Source organism: Watersipora subatra, chromosome 3 (assembly GCF_963576615.1).
Source record: "Watersipora subatra chromosome 3, tzWatSuba1.1, whole genome shotgun sequence".
Taxonomy (NCBI): domain Eukaryota; kingdom Metazoa; phylum Bryozoa; class Gymnolaemata; order Cheilostomatida; family Watersiporidae; genus Watersipora; species Watersipora subatra.
Window position 1 is genome coordinate 73,825,385 of NC_088710.1, and position 20,501 is coordinate 73,845,885.

The 20,501-nt window shown below is 37.0% G+C and overlaps 1 protein-coding gene across 2 annotated transcripts in view; it reads right to left on the reverse strand.

Annotated features, from left to right (window-relative positions):
- LOC137391733 (myc box-dependent-interacting protein 1-like) overlaps nucleotides 1-20,405 on the reverse strand; it is a 30,212-nt gene extending 9,807 nt beyond the window's left edge. Inside the window, exons 1-7 of one of the 2 annotated variants that reach the window (XM_068078265.1) lie at nucleotides 20,277-20,405; nucleotides 14,831-14,911; nucleotides 7,854-7,908; nucleotides 4,453-4,547; nucleotides 3,196-3,291; nucleotides 2,736-2,843; nucleotides 1,715-1,876 (exon numbers count right to left, since the gene is read on the reverse strand). In XM_068078265.1, the coding sequence (XP_067934366.1) occupies nucleotides 1,715-1,876; nucleotides 2,736-2,843; nucleotides 3,196-3,291; nucleotides 4,453-4,547; nucleotides 7,854-7,908; nucleotides 14,831-14,911; nucleotides 20,277-20,363 (684 nt within the window). In that variant the 5' untranslated portion in view covers nucleotides 20,364-20,405. The remainder of the gene's footprint in view (nucleotides 1-1,714; nucleotides 1,877-2,735; nucleotides 2,844-3,195; nucleotides 3,292-4,452; nucleotides 4,548-7,853; nucleotides 7,909-14,830; nucleotides 14,912-20,276) is intronic. The other variant, XM_068078266.1, reaches the window with a different exon arrangement.
- Between the last annotated feature and the right edge of the window lie 96 nt (nucleotides 20,406-20,501).

Here is a 20,501-nt window from a genome sequence, read left to right on the forward strand (position 1 = left end):
ATAGAAGGCAAGACACTTTGGCCACCTATAGAGTAGAGAACACATGTCTCAAAACATTTTAGGGCATACACACTAGACAGATTGTCGGTATTGTCACTACTGTGCCTGCTGAGTTGAGAAGTCAACAGTCATGGATGAATACAATTACAAGGTAATTGTACTTGGGAATGTCCGCCAAGTTGCGTCGATAAAACCAACCGTAGCTTTTGATATACTAAGCATCACTGTTGGGATGGTGGCCAGTGTATCGATTCTTATATGTACTGAAATCCAAAAACCTAACGATATCATATTTTGAAATCTACACTGAATATTTCCAATAAAGAATAAAGCAATCCATAGAAAATTGCTTCTTGCCTCTAAAGTTACCAGGCAGCTGAGAGTATTAGCCATAAAGTGATCATATACATGATCATCACAGACATCTGTTTGACAAATACTAGTGATGGTGTGGTATAAAATATCAGGGTATGGTCTCCGAGGTGAGGGTGTGGACTGAGAGGTGAGGGCAAGATCTAAGGGATAAGGGCGTGAGCTAAGGACTGGGGTATGGTATCAGAAGTGAGGGTGTGGTCAGAGGGATGAGAGTATGGTCTAAGCCCTAAGGGGTGATGACGTGGTCTGAGATATCAGGGTATGGTCTCAGAACTGAGGGTGTGGTCTAAGGGACACCTTAAAGGTTGACTTGCAACAAAATTCACATTACAGTTATTTGGTATCAAAAGATTCACCATGTCTTACTCTGCTGTGTTGTAGGTGCAAAATATGTGGAAATGTGATTACAAGCTCTTAAAAGCTCAAAAACAAAAAGCCGCTGTAGATCGGAATCAATTTATTTCTCTGACGTTGTCTTTACATTTGGTTATTGTTTTGTCACGTGATGTTCTCACGTGAATTGAAAGGCCAATAAAAGGCTCAATATAAAACTTCTCGTAGCACTAGTTTATGACAAACATTTCGGGTTTTACCGAAGACCCCGTATCAAATATACATATACATTACAGTTTTGTTTCGACTCGGTCTAATCGTCTAGTCGTAATCTGATCATGTGACCCAATACTTCGCAAATATTTTCTGCAGCGATTTTCGATTATCACAGGTGACCAACAGACTCGTCATGATTATCAGACAATGATACGTACTCCTTCGAGCTAAGGTTAAAAAATTAAACGAATTTTTACGGTAAGTTATAAGATATCAGTGCTAAAAGTGACAGCAATACAATGACGATAAAATAGACGCGTAAGAACAATAGACATGGCTTTATTAAATTCGTGAAGTACTATATTTGTGAAAATATTTCGACGAATGTGGTTGCATAAAAGTGTAAACAGAAACCATCTTGTACAACTACGTCCCAACTACAATTACTTGGAAAGAGATTCTAATCTACGGCGGTTTTGTGATGGCGGCGATTAACTGTTCGTTTTTGAGCTTTTAGGAGCTTGTAATCACATTCCCACATATTTTGCACCTACAACACAACAGAGTAAGACATGGTGAATCTTTTGATACCAAATAATTGTAATGTGAATTTTGTTGCAAGTCAACCTTTAAATAGACAAGTATTTTCCATTGGTATGATTTTAGCCACCCATGGTGCAGCTTCTGTCTCATACACACCTGACTGTTTCGTGTATTATGCACGTTCATACACACTACACATACATAATCATACATACATGTAGACACAGATAGACATACTCAGACATACCTTGCCAACGTTTGTGTGAAAGGTTGACTCAGCATTACATAGCCTGAGGAAGTTAGTAGAAAGAAATTCTACTCTATAGTCATGAAACTTTGGCAGTTCCCTATGCAGTTCATTATTTATCTCTTCAAATAGGCTTTTGGTATCCAGCAATGTCTCGTGAGCCTGCAATTGTGTAGTATTGCGACTAATGCAATAGACAGAGAGTAATACAATACACAGAGACTAATACAATACATAGAGACTAATACAATACACAGAGACTAATGCAATACATAGAGACTAATGCAATACATAGAGACTAATGCAATACATAGAGACTAATGCAATACATAGAGACTAATGCAATACATAGAGACTAATGCAATACATAGAGACTAATGCAATACATAGAGACCAATGCAATACATAGAGACTAATGCAATACACAAAGACTAATGCAATGGACAGAGAGCAATACAATACATAGAGACTAATACAATACACAGAGACTAATGCAATACATAAATACTAATGCAATACATAGAGACTAATGCAATACATAGAGACTAATACAATACACATAGACTAATGCAATACACAAAGACTAATGCAATACACAGAGACTAATGCAATACATAGAGACTAATTCAATATACAGAGACTAATGCAATACACAGAAACTAATGCGATACATAGAGACTAATTCAATACACAGAGACTAATGCAATACATATAGACTAATTCAATACACAGAGACTAATGCAATACACAGAACAGAGGCTGACACAATGCAATACATAGAATCTAATAGCATGTACAGAGGTTAAGAGCTGCTCTACATCACAGTAAGAGCTAGCTAATAAAATAATGAGAATAGAGCCTATATTGGATGACCTATATTGGATGGCCTATATCAGATGACCTATAAGAATGAAGAAACCTATTCACTCTCAATGTGTTCACTTAGCTATAATAATAGTCTAAGTGAAAGATTAGGTAGCCGCCCTCAAGCGCTGCAAGCATAATTATCATTTGTACTCACCTTGGATATTTTAACACTGTCAGCTTTCTTGGCTGTGTAAAGGGCATCATAAGAGTGCTTGGCATTGTCATAATCTAGTCGTTTTCTGTTTCGTTTGTTCATTTTGTCCTAAAAAAATTGAAAAACCTAGTCGCTAAGCAAAAGCAGCAAGACATGAAGCGCAATGCAAAAGATACAAGGGCATGCAAAGTAGATGATAGCGGAGAGACTCAGGCTGCTGAAAACTGCAGTTGATTGGGTGTGTGGGCAAACAAATCAGAGTTAATCTCTACATGAGCACAAGAGGTGGTGGGTGAGATGTGGTGGGTGAGACGTGGTGGGTGAGATGTGGTGGGTGAGACGTGGTGGGTGAGATGTGGTGGGTGAGAGGTGGTGGGTGAGAGGTGGTGGGTGAGGCAGAGAATACATCAGTAAAACACGTGTAATTAAAAAGAGGAAGAAAGCTAGGAGTATGAAGTACCTTATATATTGGAAACTGGTCAGTATAGTCATTGATGTCAGCGCTGACCCTCTCAGCAAGCTCAGCCTCATAGCTGACGTGCAGCAGCTCAAGGGACTGAAAAGAGATAGTTACCTGTATACATGTATAGTACTATTATACCTGTATACATGTATACATGTATAGTACTATACATGTATGCATGTATAGTACTATACCTGTATACAGGTGTAGTACTATACATGTATACATGTATAGTACTATACATGTATACACGTATAGTACTATACATGTATACATGTATAGTACTATACATGTATACAGGTATAATAGTACTATACATGTATACAGGTATAGTACTATACATGTATACATGTATAGTACTATACCTGTATACATGTATAGTACTATTATACCTGTATACATGTATAGTACTATACATGTATACAGGTATAATAGTACTATACATGTATACAGGTATAATACTATACATGTATACATGTATAGTACTATACCTGTATACATGTATAGTACTATACCTGTATACATGTATAGTACTATTATACCTGTATACATGTATAGTACTATACATGTATACATGTATAGTACTATACCTGTATACATGTATAGTACTATTATACCTGTATACATGTATAGTACTATACATGTATACAGGTATAATAGTACTATACATGTATACAGGTATAGTACTATACATGTATACATGTATACATGTATTATTAGTACTATACATGTATACATGTATTATAGACTATACCTGTATACAGGTTTAGTACTATACCTGTATACATGTATAGTAATAGTACTATACCTGTATACATGTATAGTACTATACCTGTATACATGTATAGTACTATACCTGTATACATGTATAGTACTACACCTGTATACAGGTATGAGCCTTCCAGTACGAAGGGAAGGTAAGTGGAGCGGCTTTGACAAACGAGCGCATGTCTAAAGACTCCCTCTCAATACAAATTTCACTGAGAGGAGAGCAGTAGGCACAATAGGCAACATAATACACAGTAAGATCAAATCTTTAGTCTTTTACTACTAGCTACTAGCCGTGTTAAATCTGTGTCAACACGCTCAACTGTGACCGGAAGACATATTGCTACCTACACATCCTGCCAAACCCACTCACGTGAATCAGAGCGGTGCTCAAATTATGCTCACAAAATGTAACAACAAACAAACTGTAATAAGGCATAAATGAGACCGAAGAAGAAATGAGACCGAAGAAGGAAGAAGGCTCACATTGAGAGATGAGTTGAAGGAATGGGGATCATACCAGTCCTCCTCGTATGTTTCCTTCATGACAGCGAAAAGGCCTTTGGCAGCCACAGTCATGGCTACAACAAAGGGTAGTAGGGTAAACAAGTAGTAAAGGAGTTGATACTCGGTGGCCAGCGCTCTAATCGGCATATTAATCTAATGGCGGGAAGCTTCTGATCAAACGGATGATAGATGATAAGAAATGATGAGACATGCAGCTATACCACTCCTTACAAGAGCACTCCTACGTTGGCACTTATACAGTAGAACTTATAGACGACTAATACGTGTCATACATGGAGCGATGAAGACATCGATTTAGGCTACATCCTAGTCCTGGCCGATACGACACTTAACAGGAACATTTAGTACAATATTATATCTTCTAGAGACTTAATAACAGCCAACTAATAAGGAGGCGTAACATCCCACACACAATCAAAGCAGCAGCCAAAAACTGAGTCCTAAAAGCTTGAAGGCGGCAAACCTTTGACTTGCCATGGAGTACTATTACAAAATGAAGCGCAATTGATATACAACCATCATAAGTCAAAACAAAAAGCACAAACTATAACCATGCCGTGATTTTATTATCATATCATCAATGTATTTAAGCTCTGTATTCCTCACTATTCCTCACTACGAAGAGACTCAGTGATAAATTCATGTGCAGAGAAGAGCAATAACATCGGAACAGTCTGGCTTCACAGCTTTATATCTTTGGGTAACAAAAACCTTGACCTAGCCTAGTAAGCCGCAGTTCAACTGCGTCTACACCAATTGATAGTGGAGCACATTTTGCTAACACCTGAATTGGCCAATCACTGAGAGCAATATATGATTATCAGTTGATCAGAACTTTACCAAATAATCAATTAAAATGCAGTAAGCCCGTGTTGAAATTCTAAATGATTATGACCAGCAACAAAAATCTGGTTGACTTTATAAAACGAATTTGGTGGTAGTAGTAGTACTTTGGAATATTATGTATGTAGAACATGCAATGAAGATTACCATTCCTCCGTCATTACAAACAACTGTAATATATACATATATATGTTTTGTGAACACTAGCAAACAATGTCGTTATATGTATTCCTAAATCGCAACAAGATTTTATTTGAAGCAGAGTGCTGACAACATGGTAAACGCTAAAGGAAGTCCTTTTAACTTTGTGATAGTGATTGATTGGGTTGATAAGCAATGTAATTAAAAGTAACCATCGCTATTTATCTTTGTCAAGTTGCTATTAGCGATTTTTCTTATTTAAGTAAACACAAAATGCCAAAACGCAAATTTACCAAAATGTAACTTTTATTATGACGTATAAAAGTATTTTTGTATTTTAACAGAAAAAATCTGACAATGGCATTAGAAAGTTTTCAATGGGTTTGATACGGACATCTCTACAAATGCATTAATAGCTTACAAGTATCCTAGTTTAAATATGTCAGCAAATGTTAAGAGAAATCTTTAGGACTTGGCAAATAGCAAAAACCGTTATTTTAAAAACGGCTACATTTGTTAAAGAACAATGACGTAAGCTTTATGTAATTCATTTAAGAATTGTATGGAAATTATCACTTAGAGCCACATGCACTTGTGATTAGAATGAAGCGATGACATACTTTCAGTGAAAGCTGAAAATTTACATTGCAAATCGGTTGACATAACATTTGGCTAGTAGTAGTGTCAGCTAGTGTACAGTCAGCTTACTACAAGTTAAACAGAAGAGCAAAGCTAGGAGGTATTTTAAAGAATACAATTGATTATAACCCCCCCCCCCTCGTATAAGCAATATGCAAAGGACTACATTGTGTAATAAATGGACACATAAAATGCACAAATTTTAAAAAATTAGTGGCTATATTCCAGTACACTTTAAAGCTACTGTAGAGAGGAGAGGAGGAGAGAGTAATACCAGAGCTAGCAATCACAGGTAAGTGTGATAGTATTAAGTGGTGAGAAGATGCTTTATGGCATGATTTAGTCTCCGTGCTTAACCTATGGTGATCTATAACTGTACATGTTCATGCAGCAAAAGCTGCCTCTCATTTTGGAAAAAACTGAAGAATGTGGATTTACCGTCAGTCAATATGTTTGGAACTCAGGGGTATATCGAGGTTTAAAACTTGGCCGTATGTCGAGGTTTAGACCTCCCGGGTTCACAAAATTTGGCAAAATATCTTTAAATGCCTTCAGCTTGACAGATTTCAGCATGTTAAGACTAGCTCATACCGGATGCTGTTCACAAGGAGCCCTCATAGAAAACTGGCAGAATGTGTATGTAAACATGGAAAACTGCATACAATTGTCACATGATCAAACTTTTTTACCCTCTTGATCAACGTGAGTCCTGACAGCACCGCACAGCCTGTCTGTCGACAGAAATAAATGAATATTGTTGAGATAATGTAAAACTAGAAATTCAAAAAAGACCATCCAAACTAATGTGAGCACAACTTCCCAACAGCAAATGTTCGTGAGTGTTGATGTGACACCCAAAGCAAATAAAGCCTTAACCCTTTCAATGTTATTCGAAATCTATATAAGTAGATTTCGCATAAAAAACCTACTGATGTAGATTTTTTATGTTTATGCGAAATCTATGATCGACCGTCATGGACGCATTTTTGCAAAAGTTACTGTGGTAGCGTATAAACTGAATATTAATGATTCGTGCAAATATAACCAACATCATTAGTATTTCTAAGGCATTGAAAGTGTTGTCCAAATATTTTTATAAAAGAGTAACCTATATTCGCAAAAAATTATAATCTTTGATCAGGAAATTCCAAGTCAAAACGAACATTTTTTTCTGATGATCAAACTTTTTAGTTGTAATATGGCTACCGCAAGCACCTCCCGTGTTGGAAACATAACAGCTTTTGTTGATGATATTATAGCCGATTCAGAATTAAATATATACTCAGATAATGCAAGTGACAGCACTGACTCTGATGGTGGTAAAAGCAATAGTTTTGTAAAAGTAGGGAACAATGTAGAGGATTATTATAGCTTCGTAGCGATCGTAGCTTCACATAGCTTTAGCAATGCACATAATGTAGATACATTGAATTTTTTGCATAGCTCTGTTTGTTAACATGTTGGCGACATAAAATATGGAACAAAAATGTTCTAGATAGGGTTTGAAATTGAAAAAAATTGTATACATATCATGCAGTAAAATGGGCAATTTTCAGTAAAATGGCTGGCATTAGGCTGAAAGCTAAATTTGTACATGGCTGGCAGTGGAAGGGCTAGACATGCTTATGCATCGTGAGTGCACCTATTTAAGGATGTTAAAGACGATAAAACCTATTCATGCAGGGCGATGAAAGACTACAGATAATCGTAGAAAGGACAGACATTGATCTACTCACCCTTGACACAGCTAAGATAATGCTTCATCTCCTTTTGTAGCCGAATGGCAGCTGCCTGCAACAGTTACCATGGCTGCAAGGAATGTGGTTGCAAGGAATGCTAATTAGGCCAAGCTTGCATGACACAGGCCAATATTAAATTTTACATGAGCAGGGTAAACGGTATGTAATAACTTCTACCAAAAAATTAGACATGACGGATCGATACAGCTTAGTTTGTTTCTATTGAAATGCCCTAGCGATGATTTTCCCCATTTCTTTCAGCTATCAGAAACCTGGTCTTTCAATTGTGATCCTGAATAAAAAATGGCAATGCGGTCATTGAAAAGAACAGCTTTTCTCACTTGGGTGGCCTCCTTGCTAATATATTTAAACGGTATGTCTCCAGCCTACATAGTAGTTATCCAAGATGAAACTAATATTGCAAAATCAAAAGGCAGAATAGTTCAAACGCTGAAATCGAGCTGGATTGATTTGAACAAGGGTTAGGCTAATGCAGAGCATTCATAGAAATAAACCAAGTCTAAGTGCTTGAAAAGTTAAGGCTTTCCCTAGTTATTAGGCATAATGTGATGTGTTTCTAGGTCTAACCCGTACCAAACTAAAGCCGCTTCCCAGTTCGTGGTATGGATGTAAATTGTGTGAGAGCAGGAGCAGGAGTGTATGGACTCAGTCATCTACTTAATGCCATGCACTATGTGGTAATAATAAGAGGAAGGGCAGCAAAAAGGCACTAATCGTTTATGCCAGGTGAGCTGATGTAATTTTCAGATATTAGTATAAAATGAAAGGCCAACCATGCTGAGCTATTGGCATCAGATAAAACCTAATGTGAATATTATGGTTATTCACTGTGTGAGTTCTGCGATTACATATGCAAAAGCACTGGTATACAGCAAGATCCCTTTCAGCCTTAATACAAGTACCTCAGAATGGAAGACAATTGTCCATCTATAGAAATCAAGAAACTATTTGTCGTTGAATGCTTTTAGGCGATGATTTGCCACACCAGGTTATTTTCAGCAGACACCAGCTGATGGAAGGCAGGAAAGGTCTGAACCCTTCTCTGACATACTACTACTGTAGCTGCCTGTTACAATGACAGCCGCTGCTTTCCTCAACTCACTGCTACTAAAGAATGTTGTCAACAGGCTTTACTGTTGAACTGGCTAGTGTTTATATCTCAAAGTTTTGAATGTGTGTACTATTTCAGTATATCTTTAATGCAATGGCCCTTGGCTTATGAATACACCACAGCAGTTCTATGATGCCAGATTTCTCAAATGACAATGGGTTTTATGGAAAGTAGGCATCAACTTATTGATCCCTTACACAAACTCTCTTGCAAGACATCCAGCTGCATGCTGGAAACATTTTCGAATGCAGCTAAGTCAAAGCATTTGCAATGGTGTCAGGTGTAAACGTCAGGTGTAAACGGTATTTAACTACTGAGAGCATGATGAGGATGAGTATAGATTGTGAAAAGGAAGGTCGGTAATCATGCATATCCACCAAGGTAGTTAACTGCTGGTTGCTAGCAAAACCAAAAATGTTACAGATTTTAAACATATCTATTAAATTTCCTACATGCATCCACAATTATTATTTTAGCAACAGCCCTACTTACGTGTTTTTGTAAATGCATAAAAAATACCGTTTAAATGGTTAAAAAAGGTCACTGCTTTGTCATAGTAGTGGGAAGATGCGAGTGCAGGCAGTTTTAAAAATGTACACAAGATTTATTTCAAATTCATACCATTACCTAGATGAACTGAGACGATTGAAGCAAAGACTTCACAAAACAAATTACTGGTATTCCTTTTGATTGCAAGCTAGTTTAATAACTCTTATAATTGGGTATATTTGGATATAATAATGTAACATTGTTACAGTTAAGAGTAGGCATACAGCTAGCAATTTAAACTCACTAATCTAATTTGAGGAAGAAAGATACTTGAATCATGTGCTACTATCAAGTGTGAAAAAAGCTGTGACTTGCGAGTTCATTACAAAAAGACAAAAAAACACAAATAACAAAAAAGTGCTGATACTAAAAATAATGCTTTGAAATATGTAAAACCCAATACCAATACTTATTAACGAAGAAGAAGATTAATTTTTTCCCATAATCCAAAGTTGTCTGAATATTATAGCAAAATAAAAATACAGTCAAACATGGATAACTCAAACTTCACGGGACCGAGCAAAAGTGTTTGAGTTATCAGAGCGTTCAAGTTATCAGAGCACTGTCACAAGTGCATGTATTTAACAGAAGATAAATGTACATATACAAAATATGTATAAAGCGAAATCATAGATTGCTTGTTGCAAGTTATAGGGCCTCTCATGTAAAGTTTCAAAAGTATTTATCAGGAAGTATAAATATTTTTCTATCACTTGAGATTTGTTTGTTGTTTTAGGTGATGTACAGCCATGACGTTTTCAGATTAAAATTGGCAAAACTTGATCGCCGTTAAAACACTCAGAAAAAAGACCCATCATTTTCCTCTGAGTGTTTTAACAGAGATCAATTTTGCCAATTTTAATTTTAAAACATCCTGGCAGTCACATCACCTAAAACTACAAGCAAATCTCAGCTGATAGAAAAATATTTAAATTTTCAGATAATTTTTAAAACTTCACACGAGTACACATTTACGACCAATGCAAAAACGCATGCTTTACATCTGATCAGTTGTTTCATTTAAAAAACTTATTGAGTGTAGTCTGTGAAAAGATGTTTTGTTGAGAAAAATCAACAGTGTAACTGAGTGTAGATATAGCTTTTAAGCAGTTATTATAGTCCTTGACCTCTCTCGTATCTATAAAACGTCTGAGGACATCTAAAGCGTTGTTTGCATCAGCCATGGTAGGTGGATTAGGTTCAACAATCTCAGCCTCATCTTCTCCATCAGAATCATCCAGAGTACCCCAAGATGTCACAGACTGCACAATTTCCGCATCACTCAAATGCTCAGCAACAGTGATGTCTGCATCAACCGCTAAAAGCTCATCTGCAAAACAAAACTCTATTTTAAGGGAAAGTAACACTACGTTTAAAACATTTGTTAGGCACTATTGACGGTCATAAATGTAGCCCTTTATTGGGTCGAATTCATGATAATTTAACAGCATAGGCTATTTCAAGATTACCTACTTGCTGTCACATTTGATGTAGGATCTATGGTATGTAGTAGCAGATTTAGATTTCTCACAGTGTCACCTTCTTCGTTATCATCAACAGTTGAAGTCACATCTGTTTGATCAAGGTTGGTATGACCAAGCCCGTGGTGAAAACAGCGAGCTATGGTTTCTTTCGTGACACAGTGCCATGCTTTGTGCACCCAGCGTATAGCTTGTAAAACATTAATAGATGCATCTGGCTTCTTTCCATGAGTGTCAATGTAATCAACGGTAAATTGCAAAACTTGCTGACGATAGTAAGATTTGAAATTTCGAATAATTCCTTGGTCCATAGGTTGCAGCACACTTGTGGTATTGGGTGGTGTGAATAAAAGCCTGATTGACATAAGCCTATTCATAGTTGGGTGTGATGGACAGTTGTCAATGATGAGAAGCACTTTTCTGTTTTTTCTGGTCATCCTCCGATCAAAATCTCTTACCCATGCTTGAAAGATGTCACTCACCATCCAAGCCTTCTTGTTGTGGTAATACTGACATGGAAGGTTAGTAACATTTTTGAAACAGCGGGGCTTTCCAAACTTTCCTATTACAATAGGAACTTCCTTCTCGGTGCCCGACATGTTAGCACAAAGTGCCACAGTCAGTCTTTCTTTTGACAGCTTCCCTCCACTACACTTCTCCCCTTTAAAGTGCAACGTTTTGTCAACCATGAGCTTGTAAAACAACCCGGTTTCGTCCATATTGAATATGTCATCATAAGTATACGTTTGAAGTAATGGAGTTAGCACCTCTTCCTTCCATTTTTCCACCTCTCCAACATTAACTGCAGCTGACTCTCCAACAACTCTCTGACCGCCAATAGAATGCCTTTTCTTCCACCTGTCGATCCAACCGCGAGAAACAATAGTATCTTTCCCTAAATCCTGTAAAAACTTGTTAGCCTTTTCTAATAAAATTGGCCCATCGATAGGTACGCCTTTACCACGCATTTGTCTAAACCAAGTCAATAACACACCATCCAAATCATCGTGCGACGTTGAACGATCTCTTAACCTTGATGAACTTTGGTCACATAACGATCTTATTCTTTCTTTCTGTTTAATCCACATTGACAATGTACTTCTTGGAAGATTTTCTCTTTTTGATATTGCAGATGACTTTTGTCCTGCTTCAATTTGCTCGATTATTTTAAGTTTTTCAAAAGGTTTGCACGGTTTTCCTTGTTTTCGTGAGGCCATTGCAAAACGGATGTTTGGTATAGCGGACGCCGGGCCACGAATATATTTTTGACATTTTTTCTTTATATATCCACGTAATTATAATCACTCTTACAATATGCATTTTGCTTGTTGTGTCGATCTTTATTAAATTTTTATCGCTAATACTTTTTAACGTTTTTAGTTTGGCCGTAACTTAGCTGACGCGTTAGCGACCCCATTAATCAGGTTTTATACGGTTTCTTAATCAGTTCCATTATACGGTACGGGGGAAATATATATACACTATACACATATAGAGAGCGCTTTCCTCGCTAGGAAGGCAGAGTAGTCGTAGCTCCGTGACTAATGTAAATTCCTTCGGATTAAAACCAACTTCGGTTTGTTTTAAGTTGGTTCCTTTGGCACAAAAACTGTTCGAATTATCAATGTTAAGTTCGAGTTATCTATAGCAATTTACCATTACGTGGGAACGGACCAAAGAAACCGTTCGAATTAACCATGTTTTCGAGCTATCCATGGCCGAGTTATCCATGTTTGACTGTACTTGTATAAATTGCGCTGACAAGCAAAGCACAACATTACTACATTATTCGAACTTTAGCTAGCTAGAAATTTATTCTCCAAAATTGACAACAAAGACCGAAACATTAGGCTTTTTTAAAACTGAGATAAAAATCAATCATAATCTGTTACAAGTACGGGAATCTTAGATGATGGTTCATATTAAATTTCAAACAAAACATGAGAGATAATCCTGTTTCAACCTAATAGGATATTTGGTAAAATGTGTACAGTCAGACCTCGACATACGAGCTTATTAGGTTCTGGGACTGAGCTCGTATGTCAATATTCTCGTATCTCAATGCAATATTTTCTATATAAAATAACTAAATACATATTAATTCGATACCATACTATAAAAAAACCACATAAAACAGGATATTACGGTGGAAAAATGTGGTTTCAATTATTTTAATTTAGTACCTATGCTAACAAAGTAACAACAACCTATTTAGTTGTTAAAATCTGTAATAAAATGTAACATTACGCTGTACACTACTGTAAGTTTTTACCTTCGAGACAGACGTAGTAGCTAACATCTGTCCGAGAGAGGCTTAGTAGCAGTGCATTCGGCACACTAACTTATGTGATGCTACGCGACAACCTTTGAAATTCACTTACAAGAATTTAGCGTACGAAACACACACTTAAAAACTAAGTTTTAATTTTTAATTAAACTTCCTTTAATTTTATTGTCTTAATTTTTCCATTGTCTGCTTCCGGTTTGACGCTTTTCGCCTTGCTTTACTATAACTTTCAGTTAATCTTTTACAAACTTTTTTCAAACTGATTTGAGGAGAAAGACCAAACGATGCTGTTTATGAAAGCGGTTTCTCGCATACTTGGCCATTTAGTGGCCATCAAGAACCAGCTCGAATCTCAACGATTTTTCGTAACTCAATGGAGAAACTTGCTTGAAATTCTAACTGTATCTCGATTTTCTCGCATGTTTGGGCGCTCATATGTCAAGGTATGACTATAAATACTTGTACATGAAAGATTGCCAGACATTGTTCAAATCATAGATGCAAATACTCAACTTGTAGTAGCCAAGGATAATGTATTGGTTTGACAATGCAGGAACAACCAGTAAATATGAAAAGATGACACAATTACAAATGCAAATACAGTGAACCCGCGGGTTACTATGTCCCTGTTTGAAATTTTTTTTGCCTTACCATGTGGAACACTGTGTTTTTTCGTCCCGTCATTATGGCATTTTTTCGCCATATGACATCAACAACAAATTTCTTTCAAAATTCAAACTTGGCAATCGGTGTACTGAATACGTTGGAATAACGAAGACGCCGATATGCTATTCACTGAAATCCCTCCACAATGCCTGAAAGAGATACAATGCTCGCTTTCTCTCTCAGTTCAGCATTCTTCATGTTTTGTAAATGCTTAATATTGCGTGAGTCAAAAGAAAACTAGTGAGAAGCAAAAGTGAAAATTTATTGTGCATTTTAAGAATTTAACATAATATTTACTATAAACTTCGATACATTATTCTCGTACGTAACTATATAAGTACATATACGGTATAACTTTAATTTAATTTTGCATTAGATAATTACTATGGGTTTCTATATTTGTCTAGATGACATTTCCACCTTTTTACGCCATTACCAGAATGAATTAATGTCATATAGTGGGGGTCTGTTGTACTCCCTTAGATATCTCAATGTTTCAACTTTACTCAAGTGTTTGGTAGTAGTATTGTTTGATATGTCTCAATATTTACCTAGCTTGTGAATTTATTCAATGTAAAATATCACGTGATGTACAAGTTTTTCTGGCATGCACTTGTATCGGTTATTCTTATTATTAACAGTATATGTTATGTTCCATTAACTTATATTGCACTGCACATACACTAGGAGAATGTAAAACGTCAAACTCGCATTTGAATTTATAAAGGGTACCAGTTTTGGCCTACTTGCTATTTATTGACATGGATTGCACCATCAGTGCTTTGACAGCAACCAGAGCCAGTTTTATAAAAAAATACACCGCAAGATGAGCTTGAACAACGAATAATTATCAGCATACCTGCTGCTTTTGAAATGCATTGATATTGTCCTTGTAAGCATCATCTGTAGTTTTCTCTGCTTTTCCAACTCTTTGCAGGACCTTTAAGTTAAAGATAAGTTATACGAATGTAAAGGATTTGATGAGCACCTGTTAGCAACCAAATACTTGTCAACACTGTGCAGTCTCTTTCAGTCACAGCTTACAGATGAACCTACCCATTTTATACCCGAACGATTACAGCTCAATAATCTCATGAATCAACCTAACTTTTGTCATAGGTAAATAGTTCCATCTCAAAGAAAGCAGGGTGGAAAAATCATTATTTCTTTACAAAATAAAAGAACCAAACTTTTTTTATTTCAATCTATTTTTATGATTTTTTGATCAATTTGACTTTTTTGCACATTTTTGTTTATGTAAATTGTCTGTGTATTGCATTGCAAATCGGAATGCTGGTAAACTCACTTTTTAGTATTGGTGACTTACATACTTTAATTAATAATTAAAAGCTTTAATTAAACATAGCATTTAACCGTCATATAAGATTACAATGTGCAAACTACAAGGATGTTAATGGAGTAGAGCTACTAGCAGTTTCACACCAAGTACGAATGAAAGTCAAAGAAATAAAAAGGCAATATGATATATTCTTCCTCGGTGTGATTGATGCTGTTGATCATGCAAAGCAAAATATAAACACCAGCTTGCTTGCTTTTTCAGTACCGAGCCAATTTCCTATTTTTAAATTACCAAAATGCAAAGTAGGGAATCCTTGCATTTGATTTGATTGTAGTAGAGTTTGATGTCATGTCATTTATAAACGGTATACTTAAAAAAAGGAAACAGTCCCAATATCGACAAGTCCGAACCTAGACAAGTCCCAATCTCGACATAGGTTGGTCTGAATCTAGACAAAGGTTGGCCTGAATATCGACAATTTATGCTGTACTGTACACCACCAATATAACGGTGATAAAAGAAATTTTGCACCCACAAACTAAAAATTATGGCGCCTTACAGTGCCTCGCGTTGCGCGTTCACAACTCGAGTTGTACAACTCGAGTTGTGAACACGCAACGCGACTTTTCAAAAGTAAGGTGCAATATATTGGTATTACGGTAGGATAACCGTAGATCTGGTTATGTTAACAATGGTACATCAATAGGCACCCGTTAGCTAATAGAAATTAAACTATGTATGTATGTATTGTAAAACTAGAACTAAATGGCGAATTATAGTGTGCTGAGTTTACAACTCGAGTTGTACAACTCGAGTTACACAACTCGAGTTCATCAAAACCCAAGCCGAGTTCTTTCAACAACAACTCGAGTTCAACAACTCGGCTTGAGAACATCTCATTTCATTTTCTCTAGATACGGTATATTTTTATATGGAATTTTTTGGTGCATCATTAAACGTCGTTGACATAATTTCTATGTTTGTTTATTTTCGGTGTTCATTCAGTTTCTTGTCAGGTTCTAGAGAGATAACTCTTTTTCATTTGAAAAAGAAGTGGCCCAGCTCCCACATAGATTGTTTTTTAATTTGCTATTTACATTCTACAATTGTTTTTGTCTCGTTATATTTATAGAAACAAATGTACGCAAATATCGCCAATATATATATAATTTAAATGTGCATATATATTTAAATTATTAGTGTTAAATTTCTGTAAATGTTCTGTAAATGAGACACCCCAATTACTCACTTTGCTTTTTTTACGAACCCGTGTTAGTTTTGCGTAACACAACTCGAGTTCATCAAAAACCCAGGCCGAGTTGTACAACACAGCAACTCGAGTTGTACAACTCGAGTTGCGAACACGCAACGCGAGGCACTGTAAGGCGCCATAAGAAATAGCCTCCAGTGGTTATCTGATGAAGTATATAGGCCTAAGCTAAACGAGTTTTAAATTGATAGCAAAATTGTAAATGAACTGCTCAAGAAAGGAAACTAAAGAAATCAATGAACACAAGAAAATAATAAAACTATAGACTGTAAGACTATAAACTTCCATAAATAAAATGATGCAAAAATATAATAACTATAGCATTAAATTTACTTATTATTATAAGATTGAAACTAACCACTGTCGGGATTGGACCAACAGTTGCCGATATACAAACTCGTCGAGCTTCAAACCCATCGAGGTTCGGACTATAATCTGAAGGAAAGCTGTACCAGTTACAGTTGCCACCGCACAATTAGTCCTGCTTTAAACCATAACTGTCACGTACAACTTTTATCGTATTTTGTAAGTAAATCAGACACGCTGATTCCGATTTTGTTCTCAAAATAAAGATTGGTCCACTACCCTTCAAAGTCATTAAGGCTTTTTTAAAGCATTTCAATATCCATCTCGAAAACAACACAATCGGCATAACAAGCTCTACCCCTAAATATGTGACGAAACCTAGTTTTTTCAGGAACAGAAGTTAGGGACGTTTAGTCCGATTTAAAATAATAAAGATGGGTGTCTTAAAACCCATTATTATTTAAATCCAGCCTGTAAAATAATCTCAGTCTTTTAAGAAAGGTATATAAACTATTTAAAATTGCTCGTAGCTTGTTACATGATGTTTGAATAGGCTGAACCCCGAGAAAAATGAGCTCAAAAATCACACGGTTTTATCACAAGCTAGCGTAGTTATCGCGCTTTTTTGAGCTCAGTTTTAAATATGCAATGTTAAATAGCTTATCTGCCTTTCAGAAAGAACTGAGATTATTTTTAAGGCTGAATTTAGATAATAATCGATTTTAAAACACCCATCTCTATTACCGTATTCTAAATCGGTCTAAACATCCCTAACTTCCGTTCTTAAAAAGCTAGGTTACGTCACATATTTTTTGGCGGAGCTTGTTGTGCCGATTGTGTTGTTTTCGAGACCGATATTAAAACACTGTAAAAAACCTTCATTAATCTGAAAGTTAGTTGATCAATCTTTATTGGTCAACTAACTTTCTTATGAGTATAAAATCGGAATCAATGTTTCTGATTTACTTAGTAAATACAATAAAAGTTGTACGTGACAATTATGGTTTAAGGTTTACTAAACAAACTCGCAAGTACTAACTTCAAACATCCTTCTGCAGCATTGCACTGCAAAGGATTTGTGTTGCCACCTTTACAAGCTCCTCACGAATGAACAACTTGAGGCGCTTTTTGTTTATACATATATTTGCTTGGTTTATGTGGTTACAATATAGAGCATGAAACACAAACAATACACAAACTGGCTTCAAACTGGGCTCTGCTGGCCAGCTTGCGAGTGGTGCCTTTTATAGGTGACAAGCCCATCCTTCCATGTGAGGCTGGGCTGAGCTGGCTAGGGTCAATGCAAGTCATCCTGGCTTGGGGTATCCTGGCACGACTGGCTCGGTCTCCATCTCATACCCCTCTCAATTGGTGACCGCCATCTCCAATTCTCATTTTGAAGGAAAGCCAACTGGGACCAGGCTTGATGCTGACAGGTTCTGTACCGTAAGAGTTGTATCTTGTCCTGTACTAATCAGTACTACTCTATGTGTAATGTTTTTTCCCTTAGGAGAGCCCGCATATCATTAGCCGCCCAATGCCAGCCTTCTTTGTCTTGGGCCAGCTGTCGAGCTCTGTGATGCTGCCGCTCCTGTAATAAGTGGCTAGCTGGTGCATGGCCCACCACTTTGGCCAAAGTTCTAGAACCTGACCGGTTCGTGGGGCTCCTGCAAGTCGAGGGAACATACTTTCGCAAGTTGATTCGGTCCTAGCATGAGCCGTGAATTCTCTTCGCCCTGACTGCACCTCAACCGTTCCTCAGCGGTTAGGGTCAGAAAGCAGTTGTCCATCTGTAATTGTGGGTCCCACCCTTACCTTTGTCTAATTTGTTCTCACTCCGTTCGGTCTACTAGATATACCATCGGGTAGACCTGGCCCGGTTGATGAGTGGTTTGGCGCTGCGGCACTTAGTCCCTTGAGACATGTTGCTATGCACAGAGACAGGCAAAAGCGGCGTAGTGCTGCAGTACATAAAGTTTTATTCAGCGGCTGCCCATAAAAACCTTAAGATTTGTTTTCAACAATAAGTATATATTGTTCTAAAATCTTCTGATTGTCTTCATCATGAATTTTAAAACTTCTAAAAACATACAATCACCAACAAACATATTTTAACCTAACTGTTGAAGGAACTAGCACAATATAAACAGATAAACAGATCTACAATATGCATTTCTGTTCATTACTTACCGCTTTTTTATTTATATATTTAATAAATATATATAAATATAATATATATACAGATATACTCATGCTACAGACAGTACTGTTTCGGCTATTGAAGCCTCATCAGTGCAGCTCAGAGCAGGCAAAGGAGACAAATCCCATTACCAATGAGGGTTGACTTCCTGCCATGAAACAACTAGGTTGCCTCGCAGACTATAGACTCGCAGATAATAGACTCGCAGATAATAGACTCGCAGACTATAGACTCGCAGACTATAGACTCGCAGACTATAGACTCGCAGACTATAGACTCGCAGACTATAGACTCGCAGACTATAGACTCGCAGACTATAGACTCGCAGACTATAGACTCGCAGACTATAGACTCGCAGACTATAGACTCGCAGACTATAGACTCGCAGACTATAGACTCGCAGACTATAGACTCGCAGACTATAGACTCGCAGACTATAGACTCGCAGACTATAGACTCGCAGACTATAGACTCGCAGACTATAGACTCGCAGACTATAGACTCGCAGACTATAGACTCGCAGACTATAGACTCGCAGACTATAGACTCGCAGACTATAGACTCGCAGACTATAGACTCGCAGACTATAGACTCGCAGACTATAGACTCGCAGACTATAGACTCGCAGACTATAGACTCGCAGACTATAGACTCGCAGACTATAGACTCGCAGACTATAGACTCGCAGACTATAGACTCGCAGACTATAGACTCGCAGACTATAGACTCGCAGACTATAGACTCGCAGACTATAGACTCGCAGACTATAGACTCGCAGACTATAGACTCGCAGACTATAGACTCGCAGACTATAGACTCGCAGACTATAGACTCGCAGACTATAGACTCGCAGACTATAGACTCGCAGACTATAGACTCGCAGACTATAGACTCGCAGACTATAGACAGATATATATATATAATCAACGTTGTTCTAAAGTACTCATAGGTTAAAAACTTGAAGATGCTGTTCCTTACAATTTGTTAAAACAGCATGTCACCTGATCTCTATGTAAAATATTCATGGTACAAGAAAGCGACTAAAGGTTGCTATAGCGCATGTAATTAACAAACTAAATTAGCTCTAAATACCTAGTGCCACTAGTAATAATTTTAGGACATGACAGGTGTATATTGGCAACGTGAAACAAATCAAGTGGCATAAGCCACTTCATCTCACTACTGCAGAGTAGTGAGATAAAGCTCACCACCGCATATTTAAAAATCACCTTAGTTTTAGTTCGTGTTAGAGTCTTTTGCACAGCTTTGGCAAGTGCACCACCACTACTATTACCACCACGCGATGCCTCAGACATAGCTCCTAGTTGCAGCGGCGATCTACTAACTGATACGGGCGATTGTATTGACGGAAATACTTAGTAGAACTTATATATTTCTGCAATAATACCGCTTCAAAATAAAATTATTATTACTCAAAAAAATATTTTCTGTAA